The sequence below is a fragment of the Periplaneta americana genome, chromosome 16, assembly GCF_040183065.1.
Source record: "Periplaneta americana isolate PAMFEO1 chromosome 16, P.americana_PAMFEO1_priV1, whole genome shotgun sequence".
Classification (NCBI taxonomy): Eukaryota; Metazoa; Arthropoda; class Insecta; order Blattodea; family Blattidae; genus Periplaneta; species Periplaneta americana.
In genome coordinates, this window is record NC_091132.1 from 8,394,871 (window position 1) to 8,412,765 (window position 17,895).

The 17,895-nt window shown below is 35.4% G+C and overlaps 1 protein-coding gene across 12 annotated transcripts in view; it reads right to left on the bottom strand.

The window, feature by feature from the left end:
- The window catches only part of Dhc16F (Dynein heavy chain at 16F), a 166,846-nt gene that overhangs the window by 122,736 nt on the left and 26,215 nt on the right, over positions 1-17,895 (bottom strand). For 9 of the 12 annotated variants that reach the window (XM_069812845.1, XM_069812841.1, XM_069812842.1 and 6 more), the window contains 6 exons: positions 16,261-16,500; positions 15,290-15,519; positions 13,268-13,448; positions 12,857-13,023; positions 7,546-7,772; positions 2,411-2,585 (listed from right to left, as the gene is read on the bottom strand). In XM_069812845.1, coding sequence (XP_069668946.1) covers positions 2,411-2,585; positions 7,546-7,772; positions 12,857-13,023; positions 13,268-13,448; positions 15,290-15,519; positions 16,261-16,500 — 1,220 coding nt within the window. Of the gene's footprint in view, positions 1-2,410; positions 2,586-7,545; positions 7,773-12,856; positions 13,024-13,267; positions 13,449-15,289; positions 15,520-16,260; positions 16,501-17,895 lie in introns of those variants that run through there. The other 3 variants (XM_069812847.1, XM_069812848.1, XM_069812849.1) reach the window with 3 other exon arrangements.

A 17,895-nucleotide genomic window follows, 5' to 3' on the forward strand; every position in this document is an offset into this window, starting at 1 on the left:
GAGCTTCCTTTACTATTGCTATTTGGCTACAAAGAGATTGTTTTTCACGTTCTAATTGTTCAATGCTTGCAGGTATGAAAGAAAAGTTTGATGTTATGTAGGCAATATCGTTTTTCACTCGTGAGTCATTCAGACAATCTTTCACTGCTTTCACACACGCTGCACTATCAGTTTCAGGTAATTTATCAATAACTGTGACCACTTCTTTAAAATACTTAGAATAATACACCACTGACTGAATCCAGGTTCCCCATCGTGTAACAACCGGCTGAGGTGGGAGTGGGATATCTGGAAAGTTCTCTCTGAATATTGAAATCCTGGATGGGGCTTTACAAAAAGATTTTTTTGTGTTAGAAATAAACGAATTGACAAGAGGAAATTCATTCCAGATTGTTTCAGAAACCCTGTGAAGGCCATGTGCTAGACAGGTTACATGCGTGAGGTTAGGATAAAATGTTTTAAGAAGTGGAGCTGCAGCAACCATGTATGAGGCAGCATCAGTACAAAACAACAGAACTTTAGAATCGTCTATATTACCTGAGTATAAAGACTGTAGGCCTTTATTTACAAAATAAGCAATGGCTTGGCTATTCACTTTCGAAAGTTCCTTAACACATACGAGGTGTGGAATTGAAGGTCCATCAGGACTAAGTTTTCCTACTACCATATTTGCTATATACCTATTCATAGGATCTGAGGTTTCATCCACAGAGACCCATATGTAAGAATCACCTATATCCTCCCGAATGGAAGCTAAAGTTTCATTGTATATTCTGTCTAAGTAATTTTTTCTTAGGGTCGACTCAGATGAGATATTTTGTTTGCAGTATTTTTGTAAAAACTGTCTTAAAACCGGATTTTCAATTGCATTCCAGGGAATGTTAGCAGCAACAAACGCTCTGGTTAAATCAGCATAGAAACTGCTGCTGAGATTGGATGAAGTAGGCTGTGTTAGTAAAGTTTATTGCAGTTGATTTTTCTGCTGAGCTTTAGCCTTATGAGCCGCTCCTTTCACATGCTGCTTTAGGTGGCACTTCTTTTCTTGCGAAATCTAAAAATGTAAAGTAAACTGAATTAAAATAAAATCCTAATTGTTGTATTGCCGTATTTCTATCACAAAGTTAGTGGGTTCGAACAATCGAAATTTTAATGACCTGCAAATACTTTAGCTATCGGAATTTAAAAGGTTAAAGTGTAGTGGTCTTAAAAAGAATTATACCTCAGGATAGCTCAGTCAATGTATAAATATTATAGGCCTACTCATTAAAATTAATAGAATTTATATATTTCAACTATTGTTACATACCTGTTTGCTACAAATCTTGCAGAATATTATTTTTCCATCATAAGTGAATTCTGAATATTCTGTTAGCCATTGCCGGATCAATGTAGATTTTGCACTTATATTTTTCGGCATTATCGCGTTAAACTTCACAGGAAAACGTCCTACCGCTCAAAACTTCTCAACACAAATAAGGTGAGGGAAAGAGCAACTGTTAACGAGCATTCAAATGAACCGTTGTTATTGAGATTCAATTGGACAAAAATACAAAGTTCCACTTATTGTTGCATTTCCTGGTAGTGTTAACACTAGGAGGGCCATTCTTTTAAATATTTTGTAACGGTTTACCCTACTAATTCGCAGTTTTACGACTTTTCATAAATATTTCAAAAACACTCTTTCTCCAAAAATTGTGATTTTATGACACTCTGAAGGGCAGTACAGCTAATCGGTTTCAGACCGAAAACAGTCATTTTTATAGTATAGTATATCTCTGAATCGATAGCAGCACATGTTGTGATTGTTGCCTGCTTCAAAACTAAGGTTGGTTCTTTGTCGGCATTTATGCCTCCAAACATGTTAAATTCGGTGAAATCTATTGCGAGTGTCGTGAGATTCAAAACATTTTGTTTCCTTTATCAATGGTTTCATGGCCGGTGTGAAGCAAACTTTCCACTTTTTAAATGCCTTAAATTTCGCAGTGAATGCATGTATAAATTATAAAAAGTAAGAGTAAAATGCGAAACTTTACAGTGAGTTAGGCATTTTTAGGCGAATATTAACAAATTAGGCTCTAATAACCGTTTTAGGGCATTTTAGGGCACTATAAAACTCTTTGAATACCTTTCAATTTCCATGAAACACAAATATTAATAATTATTTTTACTTTTCTCCTAAAGAAACAAAATAGGCATTTGCCCTAGAATCCGATGTCTGGTTATTACTGATGTAAAGTCCAAACGAATATGGAAATAATTATTGTATCAGGTAGGCCCTCCATTGCATGATGATATTATTATCATAGCTTTTACGAAACGTTGCTGCCACTGGCAGGAGCTTCTCCGTTTTCCTGCACTATCCCTTCATGCTCAGGGCTGAAATATGTTATGATATTGGAAAAAGGCATACCTCGGAAGGGTATACTCCACGATTGACAGAAGTTGAGTAGGAGAAGGGAGAACAGCTTCCTTAAATCTCCCAAACCACAAATGTAAGATACCCAACGCTTGTTCTTCAACAATCCTTTCAATCTCTTCAATTTGAAGGTGGTACCTTGTCAGCAATATTCGAAACACTTCTAATTCTGAAATATAAAGGACAGGTGACATTTATTTTAAATTGGAACTACCGGTACACTACTGAAGTTGTAACTGTTCAAAAATCTTTGCTTCTGTCGTAATTTGGGATCTCTCACATGGTAGAATGGAAGGTCTCCAACACTGCAGAACCGGAACTTCATACGACATTTATCTTATTAAATGATGATAGGCCTACATATATGTCGCTTTTACTTGTATCCCTGAATACGAAACCAGTATGTTAAGTTCCATCCGAAAGACTGCAGACTTCCCATCCCACCACATAGTAAAGCAAGAAACAACTGTAACTTAACCCAATAAGATAGTCTGAGATCACATAACTTCGTTTTCTTACAATGTTAGTGTCGCATATCAAACCTCCACAGTGTTTATCTGTAAAATGGGAGAGATTCATTCTTGTTGATTACCCTGATGCTATGGAAAGCTTCGATTTTATCGTTATCAATTCATACTGGTACCACAAAACTGCAACAGTTATTGAAACAACGAAAATCGAATCATTTAAACTCATGTTATCCCAGCAATTCGTTCCGAAAACAAAACCTTGTCACGTAATATAAACATCTTTCTTTTAGGTTATAACTTTGAACAAAATTATATATAGGAAATATCACACCTTCACACAATCACTGATTTAACTTTTAATAAAAAAAATTATTAAATAAATAATTAGCCTAACTATATTTCTTACAGTACTTGATATAAAGCTCAGTAAACTCTGTTAAAATACTAATAAACAATGAATCTCATATTTCAATGGTGAATGCTCCATTTTCGTCATAATGCCATCATGGACTTTCATTAAGTAATAGTTTAAAATGTAATAAAGATAATTTTTAATTACTTTATTTATCCTATCACGATAATCCTTGTTCAATTGCTCCAGGCAGAGCTAATTTTGCCAAGCATTTTAATGATTTTATTAACCAATTGAAGCATCCAGGGGAAAACACGTTTAGTTACATTTTGCGAAGTCGGGTGACGTAACTGCCACATTGTAAAAACTGGTGCCCGTTAAGAAAACAGTTACATGAAAGCCACAACATACATGAACTGCTAATGGCTTCATTGCCAAATGCAAGGCACTAGACAACAACAACAACATTTTGCGAATTTCTCAGGAGACCATTTACAGAATCCAGAACTGACAGTTTCTTCCCGTGTAAGTCTTTCCTTAATATGCTTATATAGTGGGACCATTGGATCTGTGCCCCCGTAAGATATGCGAACTGAACCCTAATTCCTTCTCAGCCTCGGTAATTCATTTCCCTCCCTGCATTCCTATCTCTCTCTTTTCTATCTCTCTCCCTTTCTGTCCCCCACTACTCACAATTTTGAACCTTCTTCAGTTTATTTGCACTTGCAGTCCAGTGTTGTCAACTCAACATCAATACTGTAGCATGGAGTGGTGAAAAAAATATTATTAAGCAAGTAATAGCATTTTTCAATGAAGAGAAATAAACAGGTCAATATCTGTTTCCTCTAAATCAGGCAACGAAAATAACAGCTGCGATCACAGATGAGGCTTATTTTATTTCAATTAAAATTACTTACTTAACTAATACTGTTATAATACAACATTTTTATGTAATTTATAAAGGCGGGTCACAGCGCCTAATAAAGAAAATCAGGCGAGAGGGAGTCTGTGCAGGAGATGAAAATCTAGAATCACCAGGGAGGAACAGACCAAGGAAACCTTTAATTCTTGTAGATGATATGGACCGATGTATTTTAAGAAGAAAGATACAAGAATTTTATACCATGCAGAAAGAAGTTCCGACTTTGAAGAAATTTTTTAAGGTTGCGAGGAAAGCAATAAATTACGGATTAATAGAAGAGGAAGTAGCTACATTTGTTATGAACTTGGGTGAAGACAGCAGCAGCAATAGCAGTGACTCAGATTCAGATATGTCCGGGATATGCCCTCTGTAATTTCATGCATAATATAAGTCTTGGTCTTTTGTAAATATGTAAATTATTTTTATAAGAATAAATTAGAACTCCTGCACATTATCAGCATGTTATGTTATATAGTATGTAAATAAGATCGTAGTATGTATTAACTTCGCCATAGCCGGTCCTTAGCCCGGATGAGAAAGAAAGAGGGTACATGACTATGTGTTCATTCATTCCTACAATTTATAATTTTATTAGGCCTTCAAGATCAAGTTCCAAACCTAACAAAATAAGATAATAAGGTGAAGAAAAACTATTTATGACGAAAACATTTCTTTTTAGAAACGAAATAGATTCTCTTCACGTAAATTCCATTTAATCAACAAATAGCCATTGTAATCATATAATTATCTCCAATTAATGGTAGAAGTCAATCAGCCTCATTAGACCTATTTCAATTAAATTATGAATAATTAATAATTAACCTCATATTATTAATAAGCAATATTCAAGAGACATAACACCTTTTGACGGAAGTTTGGCAACACTCCTATTCGGCAAGGTTCGTGGCCTGCAGTTTGACGTGGTGGGAGGAAAGCTGGTGGAATGGAGTGAGTAGAGGCGTTAACTTTTCCAAGAACGACGACAGCGCTGAAGGGGCACAGATTCGATGGTCCAACTGTAATGCGGAACCAAGCAAGTTCTTCCCCTGTATGATTAGAGGATCTTAAAGAACTCAACTTTAACTGTCAGATTCAATTAAAATATCAATCAATCTTCTTAACGTATCCAGCTGTTTGCTGACAACATAAAGTCCACTGTAGTCTTTTCAGTTCTTGTTTTTCATGAGAAATGAGGGGTATTTTGATCAGTGTTCATTATAGATGCCTGTTGCTAGTAGCCAGAGTTGGGGTGTAGTCAATATATACTGCAGGGCTGTGTCTTCTGCAACTGGTACTGATGATTTTAATTTACTTCTTTTGTGGTTTATGGATGGACAGTATAGAAGAATGTGTTCCAGATCTTCATCATGATTATTACACCTCAGACAAGTAGGATTATCAGAAAGGTGAAATCGGTATAGGTACAATTGTGTGACAATGTGACCTGTTCTGGCTCTTGTTAAAAATGTTTGAATATGTCTGGGAAAGTTTTTGTATATTTCCAGGTCATTTGGTTTCTTTTGAATGGATTGTAAAATTTTTCCTTTGCCAGAAGTTTGTACATCCTACAGTTCATTTATCTATTTCAAAATCAGTAATACGATTTTTATTTAACTTGTACAGAAGTAACATTCTAAATCTTGTTCCTGGTTTTACGCGCATAAAACTTTCTGGAGCCATTCTGCATGAAATTAAACTATTACTATAGCTGCAAACAGTTAACATTTATCCTAGATGTTAGAGAGTGTGCGAAAGTTAGTCACACAGGAGAAACATACTGATACACAACACAGAAAAAAAACACGACTAATAAAATTTCGACGAAAATCGAACTTGTTGGCATAATAGTGGTTAGTAGGAATGATATTAGTCGAAGATGATAATCACTTCTCCACTATGCAATTACAAACACATAGAGACAATTAAATAAAAGATTATAGTACCAAGCTAATGAATATGAGCCTTTCTAGCATTCAAAATTATTATCTGCAAAGGAACCATATTGATATAAAGGTTGTAAGCTCTCAAAAAATTTTAAACTTAATTGTTAACAAAAATTTAACCTGGACAGATCATATAGATTACATCTGCAAGAAGATCAGTACCGGTAAGTCATTATATCTGCTAAGGTATTTCAAGACCTTCAGTGATCTAAACTTGTTCATCCGAACATATTATGGAGTGATATATCCATACTTATCATGTGGCATTGAAGTATGGGGAATTTCGTAAAAAAATTCACACCATCAGACTATTTAGATTGCAAAAAAAGTGTATAAGGATTATGTATAAGCTGAAATCTGTGGAAACTTGCAAAACAACATCTGTCAATAATAAAATATCACTTACATTATATTCACTCTATGCATCTAAAGCTATTCTTCTTGCAATCAAAAATGAATATATAAAAAACAACAACATTCACCAACATTACACTAGACACAATAATGGTTATTTCAGAGACAGTTTTAGTAAAAAATTATCTGATAAAAAGATCTACTGTTATATAATAGACTACCAGTTGATATTAAACAACATAAAAACTCTAAATTTAAGGCAGAATTAAAAATGTATTTGATTAGGAAATGTCTATATAATTTAGATGATTTATAACTGTGTACTCGTATGTGTATTTGATTTGTATTTAGTTGTATTGTATGTAGTTTACTTCATTGACAACATCAAACACTTGTGCTACAAGTCTATTTTTTTTATTGGGTTATTTTACGACGCTGTATCAACATCGAGGTTATTTAGTGTCTGAATGAAATGAAGGTGATAATGTCGGTGAAATGAGTCCGGGGTCCAGCACCGAAAGTTACCCAGCATTTGCTCGGATTGGATTGAGGGAAAACCCGGAAAAAACCTCAACCAGGTAACTTGCCCCGACCGGGATTCGAACCTGGGCCACCTGGTTCCGCGGCCAGACGCGTTGACCGTTACTCCACAGGTGTGGACTACAAGTCTATTGACAATAAAGAATACCTACCTACCTACCTATTTATCTACTATAAATCGACCAGCCTCATGGTCTAGTGGTCAGAGCATCTGACTATAGTTCATGAGGTCCCGGGTTCGATTCCCGGTTAGAGCACAGGAATTTTTCCTTAAAGGGGATTATTCCTGTGTTCGTCCATGGTCTGGAATTTAGTTTAAGTTTAGATTTAAGACCTCTCCTGGCACCACATTATCATAATCATCCTATCACATCATCGGGGTAATGTAACTCCGCCTTCCAGGCGCCCCAACCTCAGAAGTGGGTTACAACTAAGCCATGGCCAGGAGAGAAGATCAGAAATGTCAAAAGACAACCTGGTGGCATTGGAGAAAAAAAAAAAAAAAAAAACCTACTATAAATCACATAGCTATTGCCATAGTACCCTACCTTTTTCATTTTTAATAGAACTGTGATCTTTCAATTCATTCTCTGCATAAAACTCTCGTATATCTTGGAATCGCTGGATGTAGGTCATTGCCGCTTCAAAATTTAAATTAAAAAACTTGATAATATTCTTCCTCAGATTCACCAGAAAAATATCTTCCGAGAGTACGACACTTAGCACAGGTCCATCTCCACAGAGTCTTTCCTCCACTTTACCGTTAATCATAGGCCTGAAACCCAGTGAAAACATTGCACACATTTTCAACAAAAATTCTGAATGAACAACACACCAAAATGAATGACAAAGTTAAAACAAAGGCAGCAGATAATTTATGGGATTACCAAAGGGAAAGAGAAAATCTATAATTAATTTAGTCTCTGATTATCTGTACAAACAGTACCGCATTTTGCAGAAAGGAACCAACCCCAGAAACAAATTTAATGCCTCAATAATTAAATAATTCCAAGGATCCATATTTTGGACAAACATACTTCCTGTAACACACTTTTGGTTAAAGCAATAAGTATGCAGTGACATTTGTGAATTTATCACTCACGTTTAACTCTCAAGTGCATTTTTCTCAGTTTTGTATCATGTGGGTTGGTTCCTTTCTGCAAAATGTGGTCCAGCTAACTTAATCGCAGTACTATAAAAATAAACCAATGTCACGAAGTAGGTGACACATGCTTTCTCAATGTTTTATACATTTTGTAACACTTCAGTCCCTTTATCATTTCTGCATAAAATTGTTTATAGTTTATTTTCTACATCTATTATTCGAAAGTTTGGATTGCTACAGCACATGAAAAGCCATGTTTTACCAAGATCTATACAACTGTGATAAGGGCAATTCTCACATATGCATTTGAAACGTGGACTATTAGCAAAACAAATGAGTATGACCTCCTGTTTTTGAGAGGAAGATATTAAGAAGGATTTATGGATCAATATGTGAGAATGGCATATGAAGGAAGAGGTGCAATAAAGAGCTGTATACACTATAAGATATCAGTAAATACATCAAAATATGCAGATTGAGGTGGGCAAGACATCTAATGAGGATGAAGAATGAAGAAATTCCAAGGAAATTAATTACACTACAAATGGATGGCCAGAGGGGGAGAGAAAAGCCAAGATTGTGGTAGATAGATGGCGTGAATGGGGATGTTGAATCATTAAGAATGAGGAACTGGAGAACGATTGCATTGGATCGGACAGGTGGAGGAGAGTTCTTGAGGAAGCCTAGATTCAGAGATGAAGTGTAGCGCCATGGATATTATCATCATCATCATCATCATCATCATCATCATCATCATCATCATCATTATTCAAAAGTCTTATGTATGAAAATGTTTAATATGCACCCACCTAAGATGAAATTTCGTCTTCTAGGTTGAACACGAAAGGTATTCTTTATAATTCCAATTGCAAGAAATTTAACCCATTTATATATTTTATACTTTAAGTAGATATTCATTCATTCATTCATTCATTCATTCATTCATTCATTCATTCATTCATTCATTCATACATTCATTCATTCATTCACAGTGTTCTGCACAAGGGTAGGTCTTTCACTGCAAACTCTGCATTCTCCAGTCTTTCCTATTTTCTGCCTTCCTCTTAGTCTCCACATATGATTAATGTATTTTAATGTTGTCTATTATCTGATATCTTCTTCTGCTCCGAACTCTTCTCCCGTTCACCATTCCTTTCAGTGCATCCTTCAGTAGGCAGTTTCATCTTAGTCTGTGGCCCAGCCAATTTCTTTTTCTCTTCCCCTCATTCTTTCTTCACCCACTCTTTCCAACACAGCTTCATTTTTTATTCTGTCTGTTCATTTCACACGCTCCATTCTTCTCCATATCCACATTTCAAATGCTTCTAGTCGTTTCTCTTCACTTCGAAGTAATGCCCACGTTTCTACCCCATACAATGTTACACTCCACACACAGCACTTCAATAGTCTCTAAGTAGATATATTATACATAATTAATTTTCAGAAAATTACATAAAATATAGGGACCAGCAGAGGAAAGGATGATTTCAAGGAACATAAATCTCTCACACAGTTTATGACTTTCACTGTCTCGTAATCCTGTCATACCTTCTACATTTTGGTTCATACAATTCTCTGACAATAGAAGAAAAAGCACTGATTCAATATGAAAAACTTATTAGATTACCAGGAACAATTGGCATTCATACAGTCCTCTCTGTAGATTGAAAGCTCAAAAAAGTTTCATATCCATTGTTCAAGAATTAAAACAGAAAATCAATATCCCGAATTTAAAAGAAAACCTACAAATTAAACCAAACCCTTTAACTCTATTAAATATAGAATATAATCTAAATTTAACAGAAGAAATACTAAAATCAGAAGTAAACACTGAAATACTAAAACAATTGTCTTTAGAGACAATTAATATTAGGTACCCTACACAAAACTGGCTTCATTTATACACCGACGGATCCTTGATCTCCAGAGAACAAGGTGCAGGTGCAGGTGTTACGTGCTGTCTCTTCTCACTTTATAGATCTCTTGGGTATGGAACAACAAGTTTTGATGGAGAAATCGTTGCAATAAGTGAAAGTCTCAGGAATCTTCTATACCACATCAATAAATTTAGGAATGCAGTTATATTGTCAGACTCCAAAGCAGCTATTCTATCAATAGTCTCTAAACACACACCTTCATCTCAAACAGCAGAAATAACTAAAATGCTCTCTCAATTAATATCACTCAATAAAAGAATTGTATTCCAATGGATACCATCCCACTGTGGAATCCTGGGAAACGAGAATGCGGATGCTTTAGCAAAGAAGGGCAGCACTGCTACTTACAGACCTGTTACTAAATCTACGCATTACTCTGTGAAAAGATTTATTAAATCTACATACTTGATATTGATATTGATATATATTTCTTCACAGCACTTCTTTACATGTAATGGTGTACCTCACATTTCTGTATCCGGTGCCACCATTAACATATTATTACAATAACACATTATTTGCAGTACACGTCTACACACATACTCTCAGTTCCGCTATATACCTTTTTTTTTATTACTTGGTCAATCTCCCCTTCAGTATTTCCCTACATTTCATTTGCTATTCTCTATTTGTTCATTAATCCTAATATATCTAATATTATATACTCCTTTCACACCCCCCTTTTCCTCTAACTACTATTCACTAAAATCTCAATTACAATTTTTCTCTATAAATTATCATATTGAATTACTTGCCTATTTGTTCTTTGACCTTTTATTCAATTACTGTTCCAACATTCAAATGTTAGTACTAATTTTGTGCTGGCACTTGTTCATTTCTCTAAACCCTTTCTCACTATTTTCACTCATTTCTATTTGCGCTCACTTTAACTTTCACACTATTCTGCTTACACCTAATCCATTGACACTATTCTCACTTCTTAAAAATACTTATATTTTATTTTACACATCTGCTTATACACTTTCTCCCTCCCCTATACTTATCGATCTTTTCCAGTTTCACTATACTTGCACTTTTTGATCACAACCCCACTATTTTTTTACACATATCATATATCTCTGCTAAATCCTCAACTGTCGCAAATTCTGACCTTTCTTTACTGTTCGTCTCTGCCTTATTTCTGACTTTGTCTTCCTTTCTATTTATTTCTTCTTCTTTTCCTCTTTTATTTTTCCCCCCCACGCTTTCACTTTCACATACTAGATTTCCACTTACACTTGCACCCTTATTCTTTTCACTACTTTCTTCCCTATCACTCCCTGACTCTTGGTTTCTCTTTTTATCACCCCTCGCCTTTTTCTAGCACCCGTGTTGTTTGTTCCGTTATTGTCAGCATTCCTTCTGGAGTGCGCTAACCTTACTGCCATCGTATGGAGACTAGGAATCCGCTTACGTTGCACGCTCACGTTACTGTTTTCTTCTCCTTGCTGCGCCAACATCTTTACACTTCCTCGTACATCAGTATGTGGGTTCATGAACTCATTACTATTTACCATGTGTTGATCTGCGACAAACACATGTTCCGTCCTTGAAGTTGGGATGATTTTCTTCCATCCTTCATGCTCCTTCCCTCCGCTTATGTGGCTACCGTCGACCCTCTGTTGCCTTCTCGTTGTTTCCCTCTGCAGAGTTGGAATATGTCCACTGTCCTCTTTCGTTCTTCTCGTTAGTCCAAATTCTGGATGATCTTCATTCCGCAGGCAAAACTCCAGATCATACCATTTTCCGTTCACTTTCAGTTTATCCTCGTACATTTTAGCAAAGTGACCCTTCGCCCTCGCTGCTTTCATATAAGGTAGTAGCTGTTTTCTTCTATTTCTTACTTCAAATGGCATATCTGTTTCCACTCTCACTCCTGAACCACAGAGCTGTCCTAGGTTATTCAGAATAGCTTCCCTTACTTTTGTATTCCTAAAGCTCAAGAAGATAGGTCTTTTGGTCCCGTTCCCTAACCTGTACGTATGGTCGACATAATCTTCTCTCAACTCGATATTGAAGATCACTTCACATAAATCTCTCACTTACTCCAAGGTATCCATCTCTTTTTCCCGGCCCCTTTCTTCGACCCCGAAAATTATTAAGTTGTTTTTCCTCATCTTGAGATCGTAGTCATTCATCTTCTTCTTTAATTTGATATTCTCTGACATCAACTCTTCTGTCTTTTCACTGATGTTTTCTACTTTTAGTCTTAAATTTTCTAAAGCCTGGTTCTTCATTCCTACTTCTACTTGACTCAAGCCTGCATTATTATTCCTTTCCTCTCTACTTGATTCACTTACTTTATCATTTCCTGATGTCTCTTTCTGTAACCACTGTTCCATCTTCTCTTACTGTATTCTTCGCTTCTTCCTCAGGCCAATAGCCTTTATACTGTGTTAGCGAGTTGTGCACACGCGACTGCTCTCTCCGGCGTTCTGCTGTAAACTGAAATCTACATACTTAGACTTCAACAAACAAAATTTGATAACACAATCTCAAGGGAAAAAATGGAACTCTCTGCATCAAAATCCACAATTAATTCCCGATTTACCACGAAAATCGTCTGTAGCTGCATTTAGATTGGCAACAGGCCATGATTGTTTGGCCAAACACCTGCGTAGAATTGGAATATATCAGTCCCCTAACTGCCCATTGTGCAACTCAAACCAAGAAATGGATTCGGAACACTTCAAAATCTGTGCTTCAGTGGCTGGCCATGATAATATCTTTGAAAAATATTGGAGTGCAAGAGGTCAAATGACTTTATTGTCAAACGCCTGGCATTAGAAAACAACAATTCTCTGCTGATGTACTTACTCTGTAAAAGGTTTAAAAAATGGGTCTGGGACCAATGGCTTCAGTCCTGTAATAGCTTCATCCCAGAGATCCATTATCTGATTAAATATATCAAGAAACACCTGTTCACACGGATCCAATGACAGTTCTTCAGGATTGATAAGGACATCCACTATGAACATAGGAAGCTGCAATTAAAAAAGCAATTGTTTTTCTGGCAGCTTTTCCTTTCCAAAACCACATAATTGTTATTTGTCCTTTAAAACTACAAAGACGATTTAGAGACAATCGTATATAGCAGTAAGAGAAGAACAGGAGGAATTGGGGTACCCAGACTACTTTGTACACAACAAATCTACGGAGTGGCCGAGAGGTGGGCGTATCCCCCTTCATTATGATGGTTATGAATGAATGCTTAACATGGACACTTACTTGAGGTGCATCAGGAGGTCTTGGATCTTCCAATTTCTCGTATGTTTCAATAGACTTTAGACGACTATCAGATGGCAGATAATAAAAATGTGTGCGAAAAGCCATAACCATGTCTTCGAGTGAATTCCGAGAGAGCACATGAAAGAGATGCAACATCATGTAGTCCGCCAAGTGAATGAAACTGAAAGAATAAGAAAATAACAGGAAATAATGTATATACAGTGTTGTCTTGCAACTAACAAATACATGAAGTAATTTATAAACAATGGGGAATGTACTGCATAATATCCTAACCAGAAACGGATTCATATTTTTATTCAGAATGTATATTGTTGGTTCGCAATAGTTCTCACGTCATAGGTAGGCGTGATTTACTGGCCATGGACAGTCAAAGCAGCAGTGAGCAAAGTAAATTGGCAGAGGTTCGAGATGTCACATTGCACATTTACTAACAAAGTCGTATTCAGTAACCATAATGGGATCTGGTGTGATTGATAAAAATAAACATGTATGTCCTAGTGTCCAAAGTCGTTGCAAACTAATAGAAGAGTCATACTAATGTGAAACAAAAATTAGTTACTTTTAGTTACCATAACTTAATAATTACTCATAAGGACGATGAAAAAACATTAATCACACTTCAGTCATCTTACGATCTGTCATCAGACTTGTTTCTTAAGTTCTCTGAACTTCTTCAGTTCCTGTACTGTATTACACTCGCGTTTGTAACTGCTGATTATTGACCACAGGCAATGGCATCAAGGAGTTATTCCACATCACAACACAATCTTCCTTGACCACTCAGATTTTGATGAAACTTGCTATATCAAATAACCTTACATAGTTATGAATGTAAACAGTAAGAAAAAAATGTTTGTCCTGCATTCAAAAGTTATTAAGTGCTATATTTTTTATAACAAAATGCTGCGTCCAGAAGTAATTAATTACTACTTTCTCAGGAACCAGATAAGACACAGATCTAGGCAATGTCTCATTTTAAAGTACTTAAAAGTACTGGGGTTTTAATTTGATGTGTAACATGACAGTGGTTACAATATAACCGTTTTTGTTAAAATCCAAACAGAATTTTTCAATTTAAATTTCTCAGAAAAGTCAGTTTTTAAATTTAAAAAAAAAAATCACAAAGCTACTTACAGAATAAGTTCCAATCTATTATGAACTCAATTATGATTTTCTTTATCTACATTCAATTTACATGTCTGTGTATCATATTTACGTTCCAGAAAGTTTACATCATTCCCTAGCTATCCATACCATTTGTCCCCTGATCCCTTGAGCAGAAGGGGGAGGGAGGGAGAGAAGGGATTGACTGTATTTATACTATACTGTTATTCATAAATAATAATGTATTTGTTTGTCAATATAGGAAGAACATAAAATAACTTATGCAATAAAATGAAGACTAGACACTATGAATAATATTCTTTACTGTAAAATAGATTAATAATTTTAATGTCCCCACAGTCTCTGGATTTAAGTTCAACCTAATTTCTAAGATGAAGGAATCACTTCATGGGATTCGCTTCCGAACAGCTAAAACATTCTTCAGGCATTCAGGCAGTAGATTGCTCTTTTCGCACTATCAACAGATTAGACAGTGCCAATGGCATCTGATGGCTTCCGCATCATTGGCACCACGTTGTATATAAAGCTGGTGACTACACTGAAGACCTTTAATGCTAAGAACCACGTATGTATGCTATGTCTCTAAAAAATAAATGGTTGCCACTACTAAAAAATCTCCCTCGTATTATTATTTCATTTTATTTATATTTTGTATTTACATTTATTTACACAATGATTAATAAAGATGCCATGCAGTATTGTATTGTATTTATTCATTCCCTGTACAATCTATTACACATTATAGGTTCGTCATTAGATACAAACACAAAATACAAACGCAGCTTGTAAGCAGTATGCAAGTCCAAAATGACACTGTGGTAGCAGTTTAACATATGCATGTAATATCCGTTAAAATATATTTTAAAAAAAACTTACCAGGATAATCGTACACAAAACCTTCTTTTGTTGGCTTGCTCTATGTAAGACATTTTCCCTTTATCTTTCGATTTCTTATAAGGAGATGTACTTTGTGGCTTGAGAAAGTTGCTGTCGTCCACTGTATAACCAGCAGCTAGTAATGCTCCATGACATGCATTATTTACCAATTCCTTTGTCAGAGAATGAAATTCAGTTATTCTTTCTTGCACACTTTCTAGTTTTCCCATCTATGGAAGAATACAAGCACAAATTAAATGCTAAGCGTAAGAAATACAGCCATACTGCAGCTTAGAATGAAAACTCATATGACAATAAGGTAATATAACCGACATAATAAAAAAATACGGTGCCTAAGCTTACATTAAAATGAATATATTTTTTGCTACATAACTTCCTACTATCTCTAATTAAAATATTAAGTTTTCATAAAATTTAATCCGAAAATATTCTTATTTGTCAATAAATATCATACATAGGACAGTAAATATGAGAAGTTAAATTTAATAACCAGGGCTAGGATTTATAAACAACTGTATATTTTTCTCAGACCATTTATCGCTAAAATGTCTTCATGTCTTTGCAAAATAAGACTTGGGAATGAAATAAATTACGTTCATGTTGCATGCATAATCAAGGGTGTACTGCATGTATTTGCAAAGTTTTAGATACCAGTATTATATGAAAGTCTAGCTCCATCAAAAATGCTCTTTACACCTTACACTCTGAGAGATGCAGCCTCTATAAAAACTATTAAATCAGTTGTGTGAAAAAGTGGCATTGCTTACACAGATAAAGCAAATGACATCTTCAAAAATAGAGCCTTACATTGCGAGAAAGTTCAGGCATTGTCGAAAAGACTGCTGAGAAGTTGTGTAGAACAAAAGGGAATATAGCCGATGCTGTGCAAAATAAACAGGATTGCGTACTGGCCAAGGATCTAGATTACTAAGAGATATGAAGAAACATACCTGAACTTCTATAAATCCAAAAAGAGCATTTTCTTGTATGTTGCTAGTATCTGAGAAAGACATATTAATAAGCTTGCAGCACATCTTTCGTATATCAAGAAGAGCCTTCTGCAAGATTGGATTCAGTATAAAGAGGTTGTGTTCCAGCATATCTTGTGCCACATGGAACTTTCGCCACACACAGTACTTTCTCCAGACGTAGAAACCTTTCCACATTCGAAATTTCTTAAATGCATTAATCTGAAAAACAATGAATACATCTTTACAATGAAACATTATAAGTTACACAGAGCCATCATTTTACTTGGGCTCACTTTCAACAGTGCCACACAGAGGTTCAAATCACTATAAAAACTAACAAATATATATGTCTCTATATTCTTAATGAATTACACTGTACAGATCATTATGATGATTTCCTTAAGTAACATTATGAACATAAAAAACATTTTAACTAAATCTTTCCCCAGGGGTGTCCAATTTACAGAGCAATAAAATTACTACAGACGGCATTATTTAACGTAAAAAAATATTTTGTTGTAAACACTTTTTGTCTCATCCTAAAGTGTAAAACAAGTTATGAAAAAACAATTGTATGTGACAAAAAGCAGTTTTTTTAAGAATGGGGCACCAATTACAAATATATGATGAAAAATTAGGCTTACTCATCTAACATTTCCAAACTGCCGAACGTATTTCTGCCCTTTGCTGATAAAAGTGTAGCAGGATATTGTTCACGAATCATAAAACTGTCACTGTCACTGTCACTGCTACTATCGTCCTCTTTATCACTGACTAGCAGGAGTTCACGAATTGCTAATGGCAGTTGTTTTGATTTATGCATAGTAAAAATTTCTGTTAAGATGACAGAATGTGAGTTTAAAAGTAGTCTTCGAAAAAGATCAGAATTAGTGTCAATACGTGACAATTTACAATATTTTCTATTTTTATTCCAGTGCCTCTCGACACAACACTACCAATGATATGGACTGTAGGCCTACATAGTTCTATTCACACGCAACTATCTGTTTAAAAGAAATCAGATGTTTAAAATCTTTCGGTCACAGACTCTTTAAACATAACATGGTAATATTATGAATCGAGCTGTGATAAAGGGAGCACATAGCAACAAGGACCCATTACTTGGGCATCTGTTTATCTCTGTAACTCGAAAAGTGGCAGACATAGGCAGATAAACCTTTGGGATTGCGATCTACAATCTTTCTTCAACATATACAAAAAAAATCACATGTTTTTGATCTTATTTTTATAAGACAAGAAATGTAAAAATTATTACTGCTTACAGTATTTATTTATTTATTTGACTAATGGCTAGTACATGATATTTACTATCATTGACTGAGCGAAAAACAAGAAAGTGGTGAACAAAACTACGGATTAAGTAATTAAAAACATTCGGGCTCTGGCTTCCCAGTAGCGGTCGACTTCCTTGGAGGATTTCAGAGCAGGGCATTTTGCAAGATGTTGTCTATCCATGTCTTCCTGTTGATGGCACAAAATGCAGGATGCTGATGGAAGGATGCCAAGACGATTGAGGTGTTTACCCAGGATGTCACGTTCAGTGTTAAGACGAAAGCTTGCAACTGCCAGTCTTCTGGGTTCAGCAGGTATATC